The sequence below is a fragment of the Camelina sativa genome, chromosome 13 (assembly GCF_000633955.1).
Source record: "Camelina sativa cultivar DH55 chromosome 13, Cs, whole genome shotgun sequence".
Taxonomy (NCBI): Eukaryota; Viridiplantae; Streptophyta; class Magnoliopsida; order Brassicales; family Brassicaceae; genus Camelina; species Camelina sativa.
The window spans coordinates 7,106,151-7,129,677 of record NC_025697.1 but is presented as its reverse complement, the minus strand read 5'-3'; the positions used below and the strand labels follow the sequence as shown (position 1 = coordinate 7,129,677).

At 36.5% G+C, this 23,527-nt stretch overlaps 3 protein-coding genes across 4 annotated transcripts; 1 reads left to right on the top strand and 2 right to left on the bottom strand.

The window, feature by feature from the left end:
* On the bottom strand, window positions 1,922-6,580 carry LOC104735696 (DNA repair protein RAD4-like). Of its 2 annotated transcripts, XM_010455524.2 has the most exons (13): window positions 6,477-6,580; window positions 6,060-6,211; window positions 5,574-5,843; window positions 5,377-5,469; window positions 5,157-5,249; window positions 4,977-5,078; window positions 4,694-4,743; window positions 3,692-4,357; window positions 3,349-3,604; window positions 3,063-3,257; window positions 2,815-2,967; window positions 2,477-2,686; window positions 2,008-2,397 (listed from the first exon to the last, which is right to left on the bottom strand). In XM_010455524.2, exons 2-13 carry the CDS (start codon window positions 6,186-6,188, stop codon window positions 2,008-2,010), a joined length of 2,607 nt encoding a protein of 868 aa, XP_010453826.1. In that variant the 5' UTR covers window positions 6,189-6,211; window positions 6,477-6,580. The 2 variants fall into 2 exon arrangements, with proteins under 2 accessions (XP_019089898.1, XP_010453826.1); XM_019234353.1 differs by lacking the exon at window positions 6,477-6,580 and having other exon boundaries at window positions 1,922-2,397; window positions 6,060-6,188.
* On the bottom strand, window positions 12,348-16,260 carry LOC104735695 (protein TIC 40, chloroplastic). Its single transcript, XM_010455523.2, has 14 exons — window positions 15,936-16,260; window positions 15,589-15,706; window positions 15,436-15,493; window positions 15,323-15,340; window positions 14,598-14,907; window positions 14,372-14,478; window positions 14,193-14,256; window positions 13,645-13,729; window positions 13,512-13,552; window positions 13,264-13,309; window positions 13,068-13,162; window positions 12,861-12,964; window positions 12,705-12,752; window positions 12,348-12,593 (listed from the first exon to the last, which is right to left on the bottom strand). The coding sequence occupies exons 1-14, from the start codon at window positions 16,123-16,125 to the stop codon at window positions 12,540-12,542; spliced, it is 1,338 nt and encodes a 445-aa protein (XP_010453825.1). The 5' UTR covers window positions 16,126-16,260; the 3' UTR covers window positions 12,348-12,539.
* On the top strand, window positions 18,339-21,910 carry LOC104735694. Its single transcript, XM_019234403.1, has 12 exons — window positions 18,339-18,427; window positions 18,541-18,910; window positions 19,026-19,086; window positions 19,159-19,406; window positions 19,530-19,563; window positions 19,656-20,434; window positions 20,520-20,568; window positions 20,665-20,793; window positions 20,888-20,995; window positions 21,078-21,169; window positions 21,247-21,400; window positions 21,486-21,910. Exons 2-11 carry the CDS (start codon window positions 18,753-18,755, stop codon window positions 21,275-21,277), a joined length of 1,689 nt encoding a protein of 562 aa, XP_019089948.1. The 5' UTR covers window positions 18,339-18,427; window positions 18,541-18,752; the 3' UTR covers window positions 21,278-21,400; window positions 21,486-21,910.

Here is a 23,527-nt window from a genome sequence, read left to right as displayed (position 1 = left end):
ACACTAAAATTTCATACAAAAATGTAGGAAATGAGAATGAATCAATACAATACAGACCACACACACAAAACTTACAAACAACAAATGGTCAAAAATACACTTAAAAGATGAAACTTTAAGATTAGGCATGTCAGAATTGAGGGTACCTTGAAGACGGGTCCAAATCCATCTTCGCTAAGTTTGTGAGTTGGGTGAAAATCTTTGATCACGGAAACTAACTTGAAAAGAGACATATTTGGTTTTGCTTCTACTCAAATTACCTCCATCTCAAAAACTTCTTCTCTGGTTTTGTGATAGAAAATTGATTTGAAATTGGAACATCAAAGAGAGATATTCGAAGAAGAGAGAAAGAGGAGATGAGAGAGAGAGCCTAATTCTCCAAATGTATTACATTTCTACTTCAGGTGAAAATGGTGGCAAATCAATTACAATTACGCTCTTGCTTGAGATAATTATAAAGGATATGTTGGTGGTGATACACGAAATGTTTGTTACAACATGAACACATCAGCCACTACTTTCTCTTTATGGGTTGAGGAAGAAAAGCTTATGGTGTGAAGAAGAAGAAGAGGGAGACTTTTTACTTTTTTGATTCAGTGTGTCAGAGACTTACGAATAGAGAGAAAGTGACGTGAAACCGAGAATAATTAACATTGATTCAAAAATCTGAGTTGTATTAATTGTTATATTTTGATTGGCTAGCTATTTTAAATTAGGTGTCAGCTCCAAATTTTTCTAAAATGCTGAGGTGGCATGTTGAGGGAGAGAGTTAGCCAACTTTCATATAATAGATTTTTTGGATTGCACACCAAAAAAAAAAAAGATTTTTGGGTTCAGTTACACCTAAACAGCTTTCTTGATTTAGAAATTTCTAAACTCGACACTAACCGGATTAGACATCCTTAATCCATGTGTCATGCTTGCATTAAAAATGATTCAACAACAATTTTACAAATAACAAACGCAAGATTTTGATAATATTATCAATGAATATAGCATAAGAGAGATTTTGTAGATGTTGGCCAGTTAACCACCTCTTAAACATGATAGAGCTTTCCTCTGGTTTGTATTCAGCTCATGTATGCCCACCGCCCTGTGAACTTAAAAGAAAATCTTAAACCCTTTTCATATGCAAAGTTCAAAAAAAACAAAAGTTTTGTAAAAGCAATGGAGACTTTGCTTTGACAGTAGCAAATGTCATCTTATTGGCATAAGTCTGAGTGTAACCAGCAACTTGATTGTTTATCATCCATGGCCATATGGTATCGTACGCTACTCTTAATGTCCATATTATAAGGCGTGTCCATAGATTAACATCCCTTAGTCATTTTCTTATACTTCCCTAAGTCATGTACATGTAAGAAGTGCATTTGATTCACAATATTATCAAAACTTTTAATTTTTTTTCAAAACTCAAATCACTCAAAATATTTAGAGATTCGATATTATTTTTGGCATTAAAACCGTGACATAAATAAAACTGAAACTTGTAATGTATATTATATACCTTTACCACATGAAGTGCTTCGCGAACGCTCTCGTCATTGGCCCAGTTGGAAGATATTAATTCTATGTATCTCTCTACAAGTGGGTGAAAAACTAATCTTGTGTAAATATTTATATCACAACGGTTTTGTTAATTCATTACTTTTCCAATATAGTAAACATAAAATTAGACAAAGAGCAAGAAGATGGGATGCTTACATAGCAATCAGTAGATGGAAGACATGTTCTATATACAAGTTTCGTCTAGTTCTTTCAAGTTGTGGTGTTCAAAGGGGCACCATGACCTTTTTAAATCTGGATATGGGAATGTGGCTAATACATTATATCAAAAAATATTTGCTAATATAACTTTGATTTTATATTTTGGAAGCTATTATTTTGAGACAGAAGGTTTTGGTTTGAGATATATGTCCGATCAGGGTTAATTTCTCGGATATTGGTTAAAGAAAAAGAAATAATTGAACAGAAATCATCAAAATCTAAATAGTAACGAAGTAACATCTACATTTGTTCAACTTCGACAGAAAAGCCGCATTTGCAGCGTTTTGTTTTCACAGAGGTTTCCTCATCAAAGGTTTCTTGGTCCTCAAGAAACACATGCTCATGGCTTTCGTCTTCATTACGAGTCTTTCTTACTCGTGACCTTCCTCCTCCTCCAGTCTTAGCCACTCTCTGATTTTCAGGTGATTTCACATTCTTCGGCTTAATGATGGGCACTGAATTCACTTCCAAACTCTTCGTTTCGACACTGTTGGAGTTATTAGCGTAACGGTTTTTCAATCTTTCACGGGTTAAGATCGACGAAAGAAGCTGATACCATCTTGAAGCTGCTTGTGCTTCATTTCTTCTTCTCTCCTCTTCTTCTCTTTTTTCTTGTTCTTCTGCATATGCCTAACCAAAACCAAAAAAAAGCGAGATAAAACCAAAGGATCCATACATGGTGGCAGATCGTAAGTTATGGAGACTGTACCTCGAGGATTGTGTCTTTGAACTCGGTACAGACCACAATACCTTGAAAAATAGGAGTAGCACCTCCACTTCTGTACTCGAAACCAACCATGGCAGGTGCATAATCTATACCAAATCTCTTAGCAACCGAAAATATTCTAGGAAGCTTTAGGTGGACTGTTCCAGGTGGGAGGCATTTCTCAGACCAGACATCAACTTGACCGCGCTCGTTCTGAAAAAAAGAAAAGATTTTTACACTTATACACTAGTCCCGTCTACAAAGTGTGTTATGTTTTGTTTTAAACTATTAATCAATGAAGTTGCAAGTTGCAACTGTAGAGGGATAACTTTTTGTTTTACCTTGGGCACAATTCCATTAACAGCGTGAGGGAGACACAATGGTTCCATTTGCCACTTCCCATATAGTTCCATCAAATAAGAACCACCTCCGATGTTACCGTCGCCATCTCCAAAATCTTTTACTTTCTTGAACTTCGAGTTCCGCTTCAGAATCTAATGTAATAATAGACTTCAAGAGTTGATCATCAAACCGGAAAAAAAGGGGAATGACTAAGATAATCACCAGGGGGAGAATAAAACACGGAAACCTTTGAGGGAACTTCATTCGCCTTAAGTTGTAGCCCATCACGGAGCCATCTTTCTTTTGTTTTAAGAGTCTGCACACAGGTTCGAGGATATACTGGATGACCATTGCAAAATCCCAGAACTGGACCTTTTGGGTGAAGTATCTGGTTCTTGTGAAGCCATTTCTCAATAGCATAGAGTTCGTGGCTTTTATAGGCCTGCAAGGTTAAATAAAGGGATCGCTGATAGTTCAACCGTTTAAGTGAAGCATGAGTTTTAAATATATTTGCCAGGTTAAACCCAATTTACCTGTTGGTTAGTAGGAAGCGGCTCAGTCAACGACCGCGTAGCCAACTCCATATCTTCAAGAGCACTCCTTATACCATAGGAAGAGCTACTCAAGGAAACTCTGTTAGCAACAGGATTTAGACTATTGAAATTTCTCAGAGCAATGTCTTCATTGTGAGTTGCGGCTGACTCTAGATGTATTAACGGTGCTAATACCATATCCCACCACACTGAACACACCCTTTTGGATGAAATAGTGTGCCATTTTGTACAGTACCTGAATAAGAAAAATGTCAAAAGGAAACTAGATGTAAAGAAGATCTTTTGCTCCACCTCCAATAAAGAAACTAGATGTAATAGAAACCTGCGAGTGACATCTTTGGCTCCACCACCAGCAAAAGCGACAACATATCTAAGAGAGGTTTTGCAAGCGGTAGTTGTAGCTTCAACGTTTTGCGCTGCATCTATCACTCCATTAACAGCATCCACATGGACCCATTTCCCATCCATGTTTTCCCCATTGCAGAACACCTCAGCCCAACAAAGGGGAGAATCTACTTTCTTAGAACCGATAGCCGTGGATATTACTTGGTTAGAAACTGAAGGGCCATCAATTACTTTTGTTATTTTACGAATTTTCGTTTTCCCGTTCACTTTAGAGCGCTGTTGGTTGTCTGCAGTTGCACTCAAAGCCATGGCTATTTGCATCTCGTACTCAACATCTCCTTTCCTCTTTGTTCCGCCAGATTTACTAGACGTTCCTGCTTCGCAAGATGAATTGACTGTATCGTGTTGCAACTGATCAGATCCCAGGGAGTTCCTATGCTGAGGCTCCGACGTTTCACAGAGACTTTTATCCTCAACATGGGAAGAAGATTTATTTGGGTATGACGAGATGGCCTGCTGTTTTGGTACCATAAGCGTTGAGGTCCTGAATACCCCATGCTTCATTTTACCTCGGTTTTGACCTGATGATTCGTCCTTATCGGCCCCTGGTTTTAAGGATGCAACATCAAGAATAGACACAAACCTGCGAAACTAAAATTAGTACAGAAAACTCGAAACATACTTGGCATACTAAGGCATAAGTATTATAAATAAGCAACACTTCAGAAACTATGGTACTGTAAATAGGTATCTGACAAAGATTAATCTTGAAAAGCACAACATCAAATGGCAATGAAAGTTATGGAGCTGAAAACTTGGCCAAATGTGACTGAGGAAACACATTAAACGTGCAAGAGTGGAGCTCTCATATAGTCATGACAAGGTGTCATTAATACACAGAGCAAAAAACAGATTCAAAACAAGCCTGGAAACAAAATATAAATACTATATTGTGGCAACAGTAAAAAGTATTACGTACCGAGTTGTGAGCTTTAATGCTCTAAACAAAGCAACAGACAGTGCTGCAAGCTGCAAAAAGGATTCCATAAGTTTCCTATAGAAATTGACTTTGATCAATATTGGACCACTACTTTCCTAAAAGAAGGATTAACTTTGGAAAAGCCAAACAGAGTAATCTTCACACGCAGATATTCAAGATACTTTGGAAAAAGGAAGCTAACTTGTTTGAAAATTGAGATTAGCAAATTGAAGTTAACCAAATGAAAAAAGGTTAAATGTCAAAAATCTGATCACAAGCTTACCTCTTCAGCTGTGCCTTTACGAGATTCAAGAGCAAATGCTAGGGAAGTACGAAAAGTTTTCTCAGAACTGGGAGTACACCTAACGGAAAAGTTTTCACGAACCTACAATATAAGCCAGGGAAAAGTTGTTTTAACATTCCAACAGAACAAAATAAAAGCTACAGGCCAGTAAACCCATACCCAACGAAGAAGAGGGGCTACATCCCTGACAGTAACTTTCTCGATATTCGCTACTTTTGATAAGTATGATGGCAGAAGTGAAAGCAAGGCAGCCTGCGAATAAAACTTAAAGATTAGGTAAAATTTTAACGCAGGATGCAACCTAAGCAAGCAAAAAGAAAAGATAGAACTTTTGAGCAACAGGTAACACAGTTGTAGTTGATGGATACAATTTGTTTACCTGAATCAAGGGATCATTACAAGCATTGTCAACTATCCTCCCTCTTGCGAGCAGACAGAGCAAGTGAACCTTATGTACAAGTTCCGCCCGTTCCTTAAACGACAAAGTCCGAATCTCTTTAGCTACCACTCATATTTGGAGAAGAAACAGAAGTAATCATATAGAAAATCCTGAAATTTAGTTCAAGCACAGTATACCTTGTCTTTTGCTGTTGCACGGTATGCATTCTTCTGCTTCTTAGCATCAGGAACATCATCATCAAATTCTATGGTTAACTCTCTAGTGTCATCAACATTAGCATCAACCGTGTTATCAAGAATAGGAATTGGACAGTCTTCCCAGTCTGAATCATTCATTTCATCATCATCCGAGAGTACAATCGTAACACATTCCCTGTCCTCTAGAACGTTATCAGTTAAAGTTGTCTTAACGGCTTGCTTCCCCTTGTCATTTACACTTTTATCCCGCTGCAAAGATAGAAAATTAAAATAATCTTTAACACTCCCAGACAACAGAGGAACTATAGAAGAAAAGAATCTTTTGGCAAAGAAAAGACAAAAACAAGAAACCTTGTAAACAATCTATAATAAAATTTGCTACTCCTACTAACATCTTTAAGTACCAATAGTAAAATCACCATAAGAATAAAATGTTCTGGGCATAAAGAGAAGAGACAAAACCACCTTTGAGGAATCAAAGTTGTCATCTTGCTTCTTCTTGCCTCGAGAAGTTCTTCTGTCAAGAATTTTGTTGACTGCAGCTCTAGAGGCTGCTGAGAGTCTACCGTCCTTACTATCACTTGTAGACTTCATCTTTCAGGCTTCTCCAGAAAACCCTAAGCATTAAAAAAAAAAAACAAAATCCAAAAAATTAAAGCCGAAAGACAATGACGATTAGGTTACCAAAAAAAGCGACAGTCATTGTATTTTCTCTGCAACTTCCATCGTTGATGGACACTAACCAATATTTTAATATCCAATTCCAATGATAAAGTTATGTTCTTTGCATAAATAATAAGTACAGAGACAAATATATAAAAAGGAAAAAGCTTTCTCAATCGTTCCCCAAAGAGTCAAATTCGAAGAGAGAAAGATACTTACCGACGAATCGAGGCCGTAGGAGACAGAAAGTATTCGACCGGAGCGAACGATTTCACGCGCCAAATTCGACCGACGTACGGAGAAAAAAACTAAACCTTTCTCCGATTCCGAGAGGGACTTAAGATTTCTTTAAGATGGGACCCACCAAACCAGTTCATTAAACCGCCTCAATGTCGCCACGTCACTTACCCTTTTTTTTTTTTGGACATTCCATTATTATTTATTTGCGAGTGAAAGTCTTATATGCCACTAATTAAAATAAAAAAATCAGGATTGCCGCTATATAATCAATCAGTATGCCACTCATAATATGTTATTCTCTTTTTAATCTTAATGAATTGATTTTATTTTATTTTGTTTTTTAAATATAATCTGAAAAATAAGAAAATAAAGAAATAAAAAATCAAATCTCTCTTCTCTCTCCTCCAATTCCCCGATTTTTCTCCGATAATCTCCTTCCCTTTTCAATTCCTTCAATTCCTCTCTGAGCAAAGTAAAACCAATCCAACGTAACTCGTTCTCTCTTTATAAGCTGACCCATGTTTTGCTCCTCTCTTACTTAGCTGCTCAGCCTCCTCTTTCCTTCCTCCTCTGGTTGTAATGCTCCGAGACGCAGCTCCTCCGGTCGTGGGACGTCGGAAAACTTGGTAAGCTCGCCTACTCCAGCTCTTCTGACGTCGCCGCATCCTAACGTCGCGTGTGGGTTCAGGTTGGCCTTTTTTCCTTATTGTTAGAGAATTTGGAGAAGTTAAATTAGGGATTTGATATGAAAAGTAGGTTATTTGGAAAAAATGTACAATTGGTTTGATTGTGATGAATTGTGTGTAAATAAGAATTGTGTTTGAATTTATTGTGTTTTATTTTTAGGAGGCAATAAAAAGCATACACACAAACGTTCATTTTGATTATGGAGGGCATTATTCAGAGGAGCATGAATGGATTTCAAAAAATGGTTTATACGCTATATCACTTAAGACCTCTTCTTTGGAGCAAATAACTTTCTCAGTGTTAGTTGATAAGATAAGGAGGAAGATTGGGATAGATGAAACGAAGGGTATGTTGAAATTGAGCTATAGTCTATCTAATGCTCGGAGAGAGTGGTATATTGTAGATGACGAGGACGGTTTTGTCTATCTAACATCAGTGGATAAAGATGGACTTAAACTTGTGTTGCATGTAGAGTTATTTAGCAATTTGGAAGCAAACCAGAGGGTTGCGCAACTTTCAAGAGTAGAGCGAGTAAGTTCAGTTGGTTTGAATTATGGGGAGCTGGTTTCATATGGCAAAGCTGTTGATGTAGAAAATGCTGGCATTCTAACTATTTTCAACCCGTGTGAACAACAAAATGAGCCGATTATTGAGGAGGTGTTGGAGAGTTTTGTTAATGAAGAGATTATTGTTAATGAAGAGTGTGAGAATGTAGGACAAATAAATGAATCTGGGGCTGATGTTTCAGATTCAGATATGGATGATAGGCATGAGTATGCAGAGCTCCCATCTAATGTCGAAAAAAGTCAGTTTAAAGAATGGGAAGATGGTACAGGTCTTGAAATAAATCAAGAATTTTGCTCTAAGGAGGATGTGCAAGATCTGGTTCATAGAGCTGCAAATAAAAACTGCTTTAATATTAAAACATTTAAGTCGGATGCGGATCGACTTATGTTAAGATGCAAGCAAGATTCAAAAGGTTGTAAGTGGTATTTACATGTTGCAAGAGTTAAGAATTCTGACTATTTTAGTGTCAGAGTACACAGAAAGATGCATACATGCTCTCGATGTGTCGCGAGTACAAGCATTAGTAAACAAAAAGGGTCAACACGATTAGTAGCATCTATTTTGCATGATGACTATCCAGGTCAATTCGACACCCCTACTCCTAAAAACATCATGAACATCGTGCAAAGAAGACTTGGTTTGCAGTTGTCATACTCTACTGCCTTGAGAGGTAAGAAACAACATGTTAGTGATATAGACAAGTATCCTTGTGTTCATGCGATTGCCGCAACCAGGAACCTGATGAGGAAGGAAGGAAGAGCTATGAATATCCAAATCCATGAATTATGCTCGATTTATTATTTGATAGAGACTTGGGCATTGGCATATTATAGAACGATATTTTTAGTACCGCATGAGTCGAGTTGGAGTGTTCCTAAAGAAAAACGTCAGTTGTTCGCCTTACCTCCAGAGTACACTCCTAAAAATGGAAGAACTCAAGAAAAACATTTTTTTATCTTCGAGAGAACATTATCGGAAGAAGAGGAACAAGTCTCGGCCTGGCATAAACTTGGACAATTGGTTGCAGCCTCCTGAAACCTCTTAATCTGTGTCTTTACATTGTACTTCAATTTTTTTGTATTATGGTAGAAGTAAAACTTAATATGTACTCGTGTTTGGATTCTCTTGTATTCGGTACAACCAGGTTCTACTAGGTACAACTATGACTTAATCTGTACTCGTGTTTCGATTCTCTATTTTTGGGTACAACAAGGTTCTACTAGGTACAACTATGACTTAATTACAAAGTAGTTGTTAAGTAAAATTATGATTACAAAACAATAAATTAGTTACAGTAATAATAACATTTTGTACAAGAATACCAATCTGATCCAAAACTTATAAAATAATTCAAATTATGTATTTCAGTAAAACATCTTCCATTTAAACACTCTTAATAATATAAGGAACAATTTCTACAACTTAACCTATTTTATCCAAATGATTATGGAAATTATAATTTTTGAAAATTTATCTTATCCAAACCTTTTAGATGATAATTAATGATGTGAAGTAATGTGTCCAACTACATCAGAGTATACATTATTCAAGTCCAACCACAAATTCACTAATATCTCTAAAGTCCAACTATGGCGAGCATAATACAACTGTACACCCAGGTACAACTATGACTAAATTGCGCCGCCATTTATCATAGAACCCCACACACCCACACGTGCGCTGTTATTTTATTAGAAAAACGTTGGATATATATTTTTTTTTCTTCCTAGTGTTCTGTTTATTCTAAAATCATGATGTATTTGTTCTCAGATGTACTAATGTTCTCAGTTGTACCAATGTTCTCAGTTGTACCTAGTTGTACTGCGACCTAGTTGTACCGCGACCTAGTTGTACCGTTTACTCAATTCAACCAAAGTACACACAACCTGCAACAAGTATTCAACGAAAGTACAATACCAATCAGATCAGTTCCTACAACAACATCAGTTTTAACCATAAGACCAAATACTGCGACCTAGTTGTACCGTTTACTCAAATCTACCAAATTACACACAACCTGCAACAAGTATTCAACGAAAGTACAACTGAACGATTAATTCTTCACTTTCTTTTGAGCGGTTAACCATAAGACCAAATATTGCGACCTAGTTGTACCGTTTACTCAAATCTACCAAAGTACACACAACCTGCAACAAGTATTCAACGAAAGTACAACTGAACGATTAATTCTTCTTCTTCTTCTAGTATAGACAACTAATTCACGTGATTGATAATTCATGGAACTAGGTGTCACAAAATTCATATCATCCATGGGTTGAGGCGTGTATGTTTCTTTCACTCCTTTTCCACTCTCATGCGCCATACATCTTTCAAGATCAACCACAATATTTTATGTGCTCTAAGTCTGTTTGGTAAACACCCTTCCACAATATTTTCTTCTTCTTCACAATAAGATGCTCTCTCCAACTATCAACAATGGGATCTATAAAACCTATCCCTTCATCAGCAGAATTATCGTCTATTATGCGGCTCAAAAGAGCTTTCTCTTCCTCATCCGGTTTCAAGATGCTAGTTATATTCTACAAACAATAAATAAATTTAAATTAATACTTCTTTAAGGAAAACACAAACAATTGAGGTTCCAAGATACCAAACTCTAACCTTAATACTTCCAAGTGCTGCATTTATTTCATCCAATGAAAATCCTCGCATTAAACTTTCAGAGAACTTGTACTTGCACATGCGTGGACAGTCTTTCTCTGCGGGTACAGCTACTATGAATTTGCGTTGAAGATGTGGAATACACTCAAATGCCAGAATCTACACATACTAATATCCAATTTTTAAAATCAACTAATATCCACAGTAATATCTAATTGTTAAATAATAATATCTCAATGCTACCTCCAAAGGAATGATGAACCCGGAAAAAGTGATATGCGCATTTGGTTTCACGGATCCCTTTACGGATCCCTTTTAGTTTGTCATCGCCGACCGGATCCCATTCATACATTTATCGAATGACTAACGTCCCCATGGAAACTTCTCACAAACATCCAAATCATCAATAACACTCAGAATAAACGGATCTATGTTTCCATCGGTCTTTGACTTCGCTACCACTATCTTGCTTAAGAAGTACAAGATAGTCAACTTCCTCCGGTCAATACTGTTATTCTGCATTTCCTCTAGTTTTGCTTCGACATCACTGATTTTGATTTTATCATTTCTTCCAAAACACCCTCTGAACACACTTGTAAGACCACAACTTTTTATCCTTATAACAAGTGGGGTAATCATGGCAGTCCAATCCAGTTAAAAGTGCATGTTCTCTCAACGAATACCTAACAGGGACTCCATTTACCACAAACCAGCATTCTCTTTGCATCTCCGTACAAGCTGTGCGAAGAAAAAGCATCCACATGCCTTGAATCATGTGATTTGGCTCCTGAGGCATATGGAATCTGTGCTTAAACTGAGAATGCTCTTTAAACCATTTCCGTTATGGCTCAAACTGATCAATGAAATTCACTGTCTACGTCACAGTACACCTTGTGCCTAATTTACAACTCTTGGTGTATTCAGGTGGATAGAAGAACATATCCTGTGGCTGCAGCGGTTGCTCTTCATCATCATCATCATCATTTGTATCCTGAAAATTCATACAAATTTACTTACTTAATCCTAACACAACAAACTTTCTTTTTTACTAGTTGTACAGAACCACTATTACTCATGCTATTGTACCTGAGCATCTGAGATTTCTTCTTCCCCATCACCTTCTGCTTCTCGTTCTTCTGTTGCTTGTGATAGTTCTGTGGGAGGTGATGGTTCTGTGAGAGGATTAGTTTCGTTTAGAGCTTCTCCTATTTCTTCAACTGCTCTTTCTGTCGAATCATATACTCTACCACCGTCTCTTACAATAGTCATTGCTAACAACAAAAAGAAACCAAAACAAAACAAATTACATTATGAAAAATACGAAAGAACAACCAAAACACAACATGATAAATCGCTACTAATATAATTGCCTAAGACTGAATATGATAGAAACTAACTATTAAGATGCCAATTTCGACAAAGAAGATGAAACTAGGCAACAGATCTTACAAAGAAGTTGAAGAACACAGTCAGACCTCGTCGGGGAGAAGGGTCGACGGAAAAGATGACTCACCGGGAGAAGAGTTAACGTTGGACCTCGTCGATTCAAGCATTTACTTGTCGGAAAAGAGGTTCTGTCGGAATCGGGAGGGGAAACGGAAAACGGAGGAACACAAGTCGGGGGTCGGCGATGGAGAAATCCTCTCCACTCTTCTTTGTTACAATTAGGGTAATTTTGGTGGGCCTCAATTTAGATTTTGGGTAAATGGGTCGGGTTATAGGTTATATTCGAATTGGGTCAAATAGGTTAGTTGGATATGTAATTTTGTTTTTTAATGAAGGATTTTTAAACTTTTTCCCTATTTTCCGTTTAAAAAATATTGTTCAAAAATAAGAAATAGAAAGATGGCATTTTTGATCAACTTTTGCGAGATAGTGGCTTTCAAGCCATTCTTCCTTTATTTGCTCTTTATGGACTTTTTATTAGACAACAAATCAAATGTATCAAAACCAAACGCTACAAAACAACGTTTAGAGACGGAGATATAAGATGAATATATTATATGGGTTTACACAATTCTCTCTGATGATCTGACCAAAACTTAACAATCTTTTGACTCCAAAAAAAAAAAAAAAGCATGTTTTTCTCCTACAAAAAGCTAAAGACATGGTGACATTTCAAGCCAATGGGTTCAAAAAAACAAAAGACGTGAGCTTTTTTATTAATCAACCCGTCATTCCTGGGAAGAGCTGCGATATCTTGTTGAACACATCCATTACCTGCAACACAACACAAAACAAAACATCAAGTTTCTTACACAAGTATTCTCCTTATGATTCTCTTTCGGAGAACGAACGTAGAGGAAGTGTATCAGAAGATTTCAGTATTACCTCTTTGTCGTTCTGGTACTTCATGATGTTCATTGGGTTCTCTGAGCACTGCAGCCAACAACAACAATTATCAATCAATATACGTTTTGCTTTTGTATATGAGAAAATGTGGAATCTCAAAAGCGATTCCTCTCCTTCAAGTTAAAGAATACGTACTTCCATTAACGCCGCTTGGACTCTCGGATTCTGGAATGCCATGGCAACATCAGGGTTCTCCATGATCTTAGATATGACTTCTTCTGGAGTCAGTCCTATTTGATCTGAGAAATACGTATCGTTTCAATTAATGAGTATCAATCCTATTTTACGTCACAAAAATAATAGTATCATCAACTTGGTAGAAGAAATTGAGATATGTCTTACTGAATTGTTGCTTCACTTCAGGACTATTCAGGTCAAAATTCTTCAAGGTATCTGTCATTCGCTTGTCCCATTCACCACTCCCACTCATGTTATTCCTAAATCCATGTAACAAACAAAAGTATTTCTTAATAATATAGTTTAGAGATTCTTAAAAGCAATGGAAAATAAATAAATTTGCCTGTTAAATGGAGCTTACAGCATGTCCTGTAACTGTTGACGGTACTGAGGATTTTTAAGCATCCCTACAAATTTTCAAGTCGAGATGATAAGTCAATTAGATCATTTTTTCACGACTGGGTGGGTGAGTGGAGACAATTCTGAAATCCCCTGATATAAACGAGTTCTAGGTTTCCATTCAAAGATAGTCACCTAACCTTTTTTCTAAAACAGAGAGATAAGAACAAAGATGATAATAATAACAGGACTACATATTAACAGACTTACATTTGAAAGTTTCTGGGTTCCTCATCTCTTCAGGCAAGTATCTGCATGTTACCAAATGTCATCTAAGAAACCAGTTTTAAAGATAAACGTAAGGGAAGCATTTGAAGATAATGTGATAGGGGAGATGAGTTACGGGTAAACCATCTTCTGAACTGTTGGATCTTCCATCATTTTCTCTAAAGCTTCTACTGACAAACCCGGCCCTCCTTTCCCACCGCCTGTGTAAACATCAGAGAGACCAAGGAATCAGAAGGAAAGAGAGACTATTATGCAAGCAGATGAGAAAAGAAAAAGTCATAATAAATGAGATTAAAACATATAGTTATGATAAATGAGATTAAAAGAGAGACTAGTATACCAGTATGCCAGTATACCAAAAGCAAAGATCTGAAGAAACAACCTTATGTACTGCTCATTGCCTGACAAAATTCTATATAACTAACAAGTATTCCATAATGCTGCATGTCTTATACCAATACAGAGCAAGAACTAGCAGAAGGTCATAAGTAACGGAGTAAACCCTCTCGAAACCAAATTATTCCTCTTAATCACCAATTTAAAAATATTCCTTTGTTTTTAATTGTTGGCACAAGCTACAGAATAAAAAGGAAATCTCTAGCCTTAATCATGAATTAAGCAAAGTGCTCTGCAAGCGATGAAAACTGCAATTCATTAACTCACCCAAAGATTGAAAAACCTCTGAAGCAGTGGCACCATTTGCCGGACCAGCTCCATTTTGCAAAACCTTCAATCAAAGATCAAAAAAGAGAGCACAAAAATCTCGTGGGTTAGCAAAATTAGGTCACGTTTCAAATCACCACTTGGTGTGCTGTGCAGATACAAAAGAAAACGGAACTTACATCCTCAAACAAGCGAGTTTCTTTGGAGGGACTAGTTTCTGAGACTTCAGCATAGTTGCTAAATGGGCTTTCTTTTGTGGTTTCCTCAGGTGAGACGTCTTCAAAGGCTGCATCCATTCCAAAGTTTTAACAGATTCCAAATTAGAAACTTAGAAAATGAGAAAGGAAGAAGGTTAAAACTGAAGGTACAAATGAGAAGAGGTTGATTTTTGACAAAAGAATCTACCATAGTTCTTTTCTTCTTTCTTTACTTTGCTTTCCTCTAAAACAACACTTGGCTTATCCACTTCTATATCCTTTGTAGGGGTAGGTTGCGGTTTAGTCGAAGGAGGAGTATTAACTTTTGACGGCATCACATCAACAGTAGCACCTGAAGACGGGGATTGAGACTGGAATGGCGAGGAAGAAGGAGTTGGTTGAGGAGGAAATGGAAACGGAAAAGCTGATCCTGATGGGAATCCGGGATTATTAAACTGACTATTTTGCGTATTCATCTGGTTCATCATCGTCTTCATAGCTGTTTGCATTGCATATTTCTGAAATGAAAGCCAAAAAAAGCCCAGAGAGAGTAACAGCCAGTTAGAGCCAGTTAGAGAATAATGAGGGAAAGTATTGAGAAGTTGTGAAGTATATTCCAATCAAATAGTTATGAAAATGATTATAGGTGTGAATACCTGAATTGCATCACTAAAACCATAACGGTATGTAAATTTCTATCTATGAATCAAGTGACTACCCAAAAAAAGAGAGGCAAATCTTCCATGCTTAAATATATGGTTCAAAAAGTATGAGCAAACTGTTTCCCTTGTTAAGATAACCAATTTAGTTGATAATATTATTTCAGATACATGAGCACTACACACTAGAGATAACATGAAGCATAAAATCGTGGTTCTGCAAAAGACTAGAGAACAAAAGTCCCATAAAGCATACAGGGCCTAGTATTTGTACCTTTAAGTTTGAAGTTACCTGCAATGCCATCAAAACAAAATAAAAAAAATCAGGTAATTATTCTTAGATATTGAAGCAAGAAAGAATATGTATAGAGGAATCATGATACTCACCAATGAGAACAAAGCTGATAGCCCAACTCCAACACCAATCCAGAAAAGTGGTGATCCTCTACAAGTGAAAAAACACAAATTAAGTACCAAGAATCAAACAATACAATAAACTAAGCACAATTTCCAAAACCAGGAACATGAGTTGAAACTTACATGGTTGGTGAAGATGGTGGCGGCACAGGCACACTTGGGGGAGCAACAGAAGTTGTCTGTTTATCACGACTCGATGAAAAAATACTTGCAAAAGCTTTGCTTCGATGCTTCACAACCACTGCAAATGAACAGAAGTTAACAAGGCATTTACAGAATTCGAATTGCAGATTCACAAAAGTGTGGATTTTTTTTAAGTGTGATAGAGCAATTCATAAGCTCATCTCTTACCAGTCCAAAAGGGTTTACAAATTGAGTTTCAATTCTACTGATAAATGTAAGAAACTGGAAAAATTAACGAACTTTTCCATCACAAATCATAGCGTTATGAGTGAGAGTTGCGGACTAACCAGTTTCATTCTCCGGACGAGAAGAGGGAGACTGAGATTGAGCAGAGGCGGAGATTTTGGAGCAGCGGAGGACAATTTTAGGAGTCTGACGAGAAAACCCTACTGGGTTTTTAAGCGAGGAAGTGAAATTGCATCCGATTAACAGCTTTGGAGAAGAAGCTGAGCAAGAAACTAGGGTTAGGTTCTCCATTTGAATTGTTTCTTTGGATAGAAGAAATAGAAGATGACCCTAAACCCAATTCTGGTGGAGAAGAAGAAGAAGAAGAAGAAGAAGAAGAAGAAGAAGAAAGAAGAGAGACTCTTTGGTCTAAAACGCCACTGTTGTTGTATCATCCATCCTTGAGCACGAGGTTTGAGTTAGTACTAGTCTTGGATCCACTGCACCCAAGTCTACTGAAACTAACAGGTGGCGTCATTTTTGACCGTCAAGATCAATGAACTTTATTATCAATCCAAGGGTGGAAGAACGAATACGAAACTCCTTCGCGATTAATTTACAAGTCACCCCTCAGCCTTTGATTTTCGTTGCGTTATACCCCGTATCTATTTTAAGACACTTTTTTCTACACATCGTTTTCTTTGAGCAAATCATATAGTGTATGTTATCAATGTATGCTACATTGTTTTATGTTAATCACTTCTTTCAGACTTTACTCTTTAGTTATAATTTTAGCCTTTTGGGACTGACAAATTGTTCAATGTTACGATTTCTGTCAAACGCTAATGACTTGATAAGTTCACTAATCAATCATAGATGTAATTTTTAAGAGTATCCCAAAATTTCATCACAGAAATAAACTTGATTATTGTTAGCCTGAAGAATTGATTTAGGAAAAGAGTCTTGACTCTTGAGAGAATTGCCATGGTAATAGAGTTCACACGTTACTTGGAACTAGTTTTACTTGCAAAATGTGTATGTCAAACATTCTAATTCGAAGAAACATGGTAACACGTCCTGAATATCATACGCCATTCCCTGCAGTTTTATTGTTCTGTAGTTATTTCACCATTTGGTTAACACTGAATAATTTGATCTCCCTTTCTATTAATTTAATGAATTTTAATTATTTGCCACTAACTTGAATCTCAAAAAATACAAGTAGAAAACAACCTCTTTGGTTTAAAAAACATAGTGAGAAAACATCTCAAGCATCCAAAAATATATCACAAACTAAACTTTTAAAACAACATGGAAGAAAAAAAAAACTGATTTCAAAGCTGCTTCTCAGATAATGGGCACAATGTTTCAACATATGAGTGCATGAGACCATGGTAAGGTTCTTCCAGATTTAAACTAAGAAAATGTCGAACAAGAGCTCCACACTGCTCTCTTCCTTGATCTAAAACACAAAGGAAAAAATGGATCTCCCTTCAAGCATCTTAGATTAAAGTGTCATCAAGCAATACAGAGATCATGAACTTCTTCTTTGGATTAAATCAAGAAGAACCACATCAAGTTCTCAGCCCATCTTTTCAGTGTGGTTAAAGCAATAAAATCATCATAGAGCAGCTAAAAAAAACAAAAAAAACTAGAAAGTAAAAATTCATTTAAAAAACTGATTATGAGGACAAGCTGCTTCTCAGACAAGGGCCAAGTTTGTCCACATGAGAGGGCATGAAAACGTACATGTCTCTTCAAGATTCAAACAAGGGAAAATGTCAGATAAGAGCTCGACATATCTCTCTTCCTTAATCTAAGCCACAAAGGAGAAAAACCTTCAAGCAACTTAGACCAAAGTGTCATAAAGAAACGTCGAGATCTAATAGACTCCTTTCCCTAGTTTGAATCAAGAAGAGCCACAATCACATTCCCATACCCATCTCTTCAGTGTGGTTAAAGCAATAAGAATCATCATAGAGCAGCCAAAAACAAAAACAAAAAACACAACTTTCACAAACCCAAGATCATAATCTGGACAAAGGTCAAAACTTGAAATCGAAAACGGAAGATTTAGAAAACATTAGCAAGTTTGTTGAATCTCGAGAAAATGCTAGAATCCACGAGAAATAAAATTCTACATGTCCAGAGATTCCAAAACCATCAATAAAGATGTTTGATTTAGCATATCAGAACATACGATTCTACTAAGCTATACAAGAATGATAAGCTTAAAGACTCTTTAACACAAATCTGTTCCCTTTATATGCTATTTTCCTAGCAAAAACCTCGGATCTTAACAGTAGAAAAATCGAATGAAAATCGCAACTTTTTGGATATTCTTGAAGATGATCTTGCGGCGTAATCAAAGATGAAGTCTTTATATATATTTATAGCTTAGGGTTTATTACATCGCTTTTTATGAGCCTTAAAGGTTTAATATTTTATAGGCCCATTAGCCCAAATAAACTTTCCTTTCTTTTCGCTCCTTATTCGTTCTTACCTCTCTGTTTCAATGATGAGAGGAAAAAAAAAACTAAAAAAATATTTCTTTCTCAACTTGTCGATCAGTGAGAGCGTCTCTGTTTTAGTGAATTTCATCGAATTTGCAGAGGTAAAGGTTTCAGTTTCTTTGGTTATGTTCAATTTGGGTTTTAAAAAAAAACCAATTTTTTCTATAATTGTTGTTCATACAAGTGACAAAAGCTTCTTCATGTTTGTGTCCAGGGGCTTACACAATTTGAGATTTCTCCTTGTCTTAATAATGTCCCAAGGAGATTCCTTTATTCATCCTCGTTACGTTCTCTATCTTTCTTAACTTCAATTTTGCTTTTTGTAATTCTATTCCAAATTAGCAAATTTGGAGAAATCTCGATTCTTTTTTAAATTTTCTTCAATCCCCATGTATTTTTTTTCCTCTGTATCAACTCTGACCCCGAATGTATAAGATGAGACATGAACCTACTAGTAATACCTCTCCTTTGGAGTCCCATCTTGCTTTCCCTGAGTTAGACCACCTCCCCTTGACGTCCCGGCGGAGTTTGATGCTATCCAATGAAAGAAGAGTCTCTCAACCTATCGCTGCTTCTTTGCCTGCGTGAGTACACTGTCTGTAGTTTTAAGTCTTTATGCCTGCGTGAGTAAAAGAGTCTCTCAGCATATGGCTGCTTCTGTTTTCACAAAGTATTGCTTTGGTCTCTTCTGTTTTGTAGATCGAATGTTGTTGATAGTATCGTGAAAAGGGAAGAAGAAGAAGATTGCTATTATGAGCTGGTAAATAAGTCTTTGTTATGTTACACTCGATTCCACTTATTGAGGTTAGACAGCTGATTATGTAGTTTTCAGGGCGTAGTGTCAAATTGTGATGATGCTACAGAACCAGCTGTAAACACAGAAATTTTGGAATCTACAAGCGTTGGTTGTAGTCAAGGTCTGGATGATTCTGGAAACGTAAGACCACAGAAGAACATTTTAGTGTGTTGTAGTAATGTGGAAGAGAATGACAAACGACTGGAACAAATCAAGGACACCCCAAGGAATGGTGCTCTTGAACATCTCACACTGAAAGAGCGGCGAAAAATGCTTCTTGAAAGGTGCTTTTTATAATCATTTATAATGTGACAAGCACACTGGATGGTTTTTTTTTTGGCTTTTTTGCACTAACCTGCATTCATTTAGGGGCTAACTGCTTTCATCTACCATACTTGTTGTTGCAGGGCTGCTATAAGGTTGCCAGAATCTAACTTAGAGGTAAACAAAGTGACAAGTTCCCCGGTTTTTGAAGTTTTTTTGTGTGTTTATGATCTATTAGGTCTAACTAGTTATTTGCATTAAAAATGCAGGATAATACTAAAGATTGCTATGAATCCAATCTTTACAAAATAAAAGCCGAGATTTCATGCGATAATGAGATAGCTTCGTCTTCTGGTGTCCAATTCAGCGGCTTTCTAGAAAAGATTGATTCTGTCCTCTGTAGAAATTTTAGTATAGGTTCAGAATCTGGAAGTCAGCTTAGTGGAATTCAAGAGAATGATATTACGATTGCTCACGAAAGTTATTTTGATTTGTCACCTGAAGCCAGTCCACATGAGTTATCCAGTACCAGGAGAGATGATGAACACTCTCAGTTAGGTAGCAATGGAAATCCAAGAATAAGCGTGAAAAGAGTCAAAAGGAATCCGCTGCCTTTGAATATGTATGACATGCAATCTACTCAAGTAAAGACTGATCCTTTGGATGATTGCGTCATGGAGAACAATGATGAGAAAGACCCTGTCACCTCAGAACAGGTACAGGTCAAAAGAGAGGTGGAAACCCATGGTGAAGCTTATGATGACAATGAGCTAGATTCTGTAAAATTGAGCTTCCGCTTGAATCGTTGTACATCTGCTCCGAAGCCTTCGAGGTTTGTGAAAAACGAAGCAGAGACCGCTAGTGAATTGGATGAAGATGAGATAGACCACATGAAATTAATTGATCGATTAAAGCTTCGATCTTTTCATGGTTCAGGTCATCATGAAGAGGTTAATTCCCCGTCCTCAGGGTTTAGCTTCTGTACATCTGATGACTACGTTAAACCTTTGAGGATATTACGTTCTTGGAAGCGGAAGAAAACCGCCACGTGAGTCTCTCTGCTGTATCCTTTGTATATCTTTTGATTATCTTTGTTTCTTTTGTGAACTTAAACTATGTAATAACCATTACAGGGACTCAATCGAGACAGCTCTGGAGGAAGATGCTCCTGGTCTTTTGCAGGTGTCATGGTTTTCTCCTAAAAAAAATTGAATCTAACGGAACTTCTCCAAAATAGATTTCTTAAAGCACTGTGTATTTTAAATCTGGTGTTTGCAGGTACTGGTCCAACAAGGGGTATCAGTAGATGAACTTAGGCTTTATGGGGAGAACGAAGGTGCCAGTGATTCCTCGGATGATTCACTTCTTGAGGAGAGCTTCTCGGAGCTCGAAGATGTGATCTCGCAGGTAAAAATAATCCCTTTATTTTGTTGCAAAGTTCAGCCTTCTTCCACATGTTTAGTTCGTGTCAAAAGTATTGAATCTTCTTGAAATCTATCAGCTTTTCTACAAACGCCAGACGGGCACCACGAAAATTATTAATTTAAGATTCTCAAAAGCTTCAAGAACTAGCTATTGCTTGACCTGTCTATTCTCCCTCATCGAACAGGTTAAAGAAAGCCTCATCTCGGTCTTTTCGGATTTTTTGTTTATATTTCCTTCTCCCTAACTTGTTTCCTCATGTTTTCAAGGCGCGGTATTTGCGGTTTCGCAAATGGCCTGTTGAGTGGGGATGGTGCCGTGATCTCCAGTCTTTCATATTCGTTTTCGAGAGACATAACCGGTAAATTAACTCTCTCTCTCCCCCTTTGCCATTGCGGCTAAACTGAGAATTTCATGGATCTTTTTGACTCTATACAGTATTGTAATGGAACGGCCTGAGTATGGCTAAGCAACATACTTCTTCGAGCTCAGCAACACTGCATCAATCAGATGGCAAATCAAACGTTTAGTATTGGCCATGAAACTTGCAAGCAGTGGGAGATATCAACTGATTGAGAACAAGCCCTTACTGGTAAGTTCTTTTCTCAAAGCGATTAAAACGATATGATATGTCCTCAATGTATATATTGTTCTGAACTCTCTTTGGGGTTAATAAGGTAGGGGAAGATATGACAGAAAGCGAAGCGGAAGTGCTGATGAACTACGGTTGGGTTCCAAACACGGGACTAGGGACGATGCTAAACTACCACGATAGAGTTTTCCACGACAGGAAAACTCAAAAACAGACATCGGAATGGAGATCTAAGATTTCTAAGCTTCTTGTCGATGGATATAACAGTGGAACCATCGTCTCAACTCTCATTGCTCCTCATGATGATGATGATGTCTATGATGCCGGATTTGACATGGAAGGTGTTAAGCTTGAGCCTTATTGAAGCTGTGTATCTGTTATAGAGTTATTCGACTGTTGATATGAAACCTTTAATTGTTCATTTACTTCTTATAAATTCAAAAACGTTTGTTATACTTTCGATTTATTTATCATCGTAAAAAAAACAAAATGTTACGTTTATTTGATAAATGTGCTTAAAATTCCAACATCACAATTCTTAATAGTTAATACATATTTTATAAAAAAAATGGTAAAAACCAGTGTATATTGCTTTATAAATCCCATGCTTTGCTTTTAGGTTATCACCACTGACATAAGGTCATATTTTGCTGCAATTGTCACTATGTTAAGTAAAAGTCGTGGGCCTATTGATTTAGGCAAAACAATCCGGTGAACTGTAACGTACAAAGATGCGCGCAGTGCTGGCAAATTACTTCGACGCACGAGACAAAGAACACGTTTTAGTTTTTACTTTTTACATCAAGAGAGCTTTTTGTGTAGCCCAAAAATGGACTAATTACTTTGATCACAAGTTAAGACTTGATTCCATTTACGTTTTGCACATAATATACATGAATATGAAATATCAGGATTATCTTTTCAACTAAGTAAAAGACTGATACAACACCTTTTTCTAATTAATAAAACTTATCAGTGACATTATGTATTAACGCCTAATTATACTAATACACACCATAAACCACTTAATTGCTACAAAATTTTGTATCAATTTGCACGATAAAAGACTGAATATTATAGGATATCGTTGGGTAACTTTGCAAAAGGGATTGTACTTTTGTTTTTAAAGGTATGAATTTTTAGCAAAATGTGTCACAACAATGAGTAGGAGAACAAAACTATACTCATTCACCAACTTCAAATATACTCTAATCATTGTTGTCGTTCCCAATTTTTCCTTTTCTACATTTCATTTTTAAAAAAAATATATTACCCACCAACCTACAATGTATTATATAAAATTCTACGAAATTAATTAATTCCCTTATCTTCTTCCTTTCTCTTCTCTTTAGTCCATCATTCACAGTTCCACTATCAACCCCTTTGCTCTTCTTTGTGACAAGTCATGCCTAAGCAATGATCATATTTGTTATGAGAAAGGTTCACATACATGCACTCTTTTCTTCACTTTCTTTGTATTTTTTATAATTCTTATTTTTCTTTATTATACACTTTATGGTACAAAGAGCATTCATGGTTTTTGATTCAACTAAAAACTAAAAAAACATCTTAAAGAGCACCTATCTTTTACATTTTCTTTCCAAAAATATAATTAAAACCATAGTTGTTAATACGCATTATTTTGTTTAACTAGGATAATGTGCAACAGTTGTAACTTGTGACCAAAATATTTAATTGTACCTCCATCATATGTTTGGAAGAAAAGAAGTGACGTTAGGATTAGATTGTGATAATCAAAGGTACACAATTTCGAACTTTCTTTATAATGAAATGGTTTGGTGAAGGTTGTTACCACTTGCCTATCAATCTCAATCACTTGTGGTCCATTGTCTTAAAACTTCATACACATACAAATACACACACAACAGAACCGATCATATGGCCACCATATGAAGACACCACAGCCTCCAATTTACGGGGACCTATGTATATAAATATACTATACATATATAACTAAATACTTTTTCTTTACTAATAAAAGTAAGATACAGTTTACAGCCACGTACCTGTATATTTTTGGATTCAAGGATGAGTCCACTTACAAATTAAATTAACATTTAAAAAGTGAAAAACTGAAAATAATGGTTAAGAACAAACAAACGCTAA

Excerpts from the sequence above, each read along its gene's own strand:
- LOC104735696 (XM_010455524.2), bottom strand. The coding sequence starts at position 6,188 with ATGAAGTCTACAAGTGATAGTAAGGACGGTAGACTCTCAGCAGCCTCT. Across the intron at positions 5,470-5,573 it reads GTGCAACAGCAAAAGACAAG|GAACGGGCGGAACTTGTACA; the intron begins GTATACTGTGCT and ends TTGTCGTTTAAG. Across the intron at positions 2,687-2,814 it reads TTAATGGAATTGTGCCCAAG|AACGAGCGCGGTCAAGTTGA; the intron begins GTAAAACAAAAA and ends TCTTTTTTTCAG.
- LOC104735694 (XM_019234403.1), top strand. The coding sequence starts at position 18,753 with ATGTATAAGATGAGACATGAACCTACTAGTAATACCTCTCCTTTGGAG. Across the intron at positions 20,435-20,519 it reads AAGCGGAAGAAAACCGCCAC|GGACTCAATCGAGACAGCTC; the intron begins GTGAGTCTCTCT and ends TAACCATTACAG. Across the intron at positions 20,996-21,077 it reads TATTCTCCCTCATCGAACAG|GCGCGGTATTTGCGGTTTCG; the intron begins GTTAAAGAAAGC and ends CATGTTTTCAAG.
- LOC104735695 (XM_010455523.2), bottom strand. The coding sequence starts at position 16,125 with ATGGAGAACCTAACCCTAGTTTCTTGCTCAGCTTCTTCTCCAAAGCTG. Across the intron at positions 13,310-13,511 it reads GAACCCAGAAACTTTCAAAT|GGATGCTTAAAAATCCTCAG; the intron begins GTAAGTCTGTTA and ends GAAAATTTGTAG. Across the intron at positions 12,753-12,860 it reads TCCAAGCGGCGTTAATGGAA|TGCTCAGAGAACCCAATGAA; the intron begins GTACGTATTCTT and ends TGTTGGCTGCAG.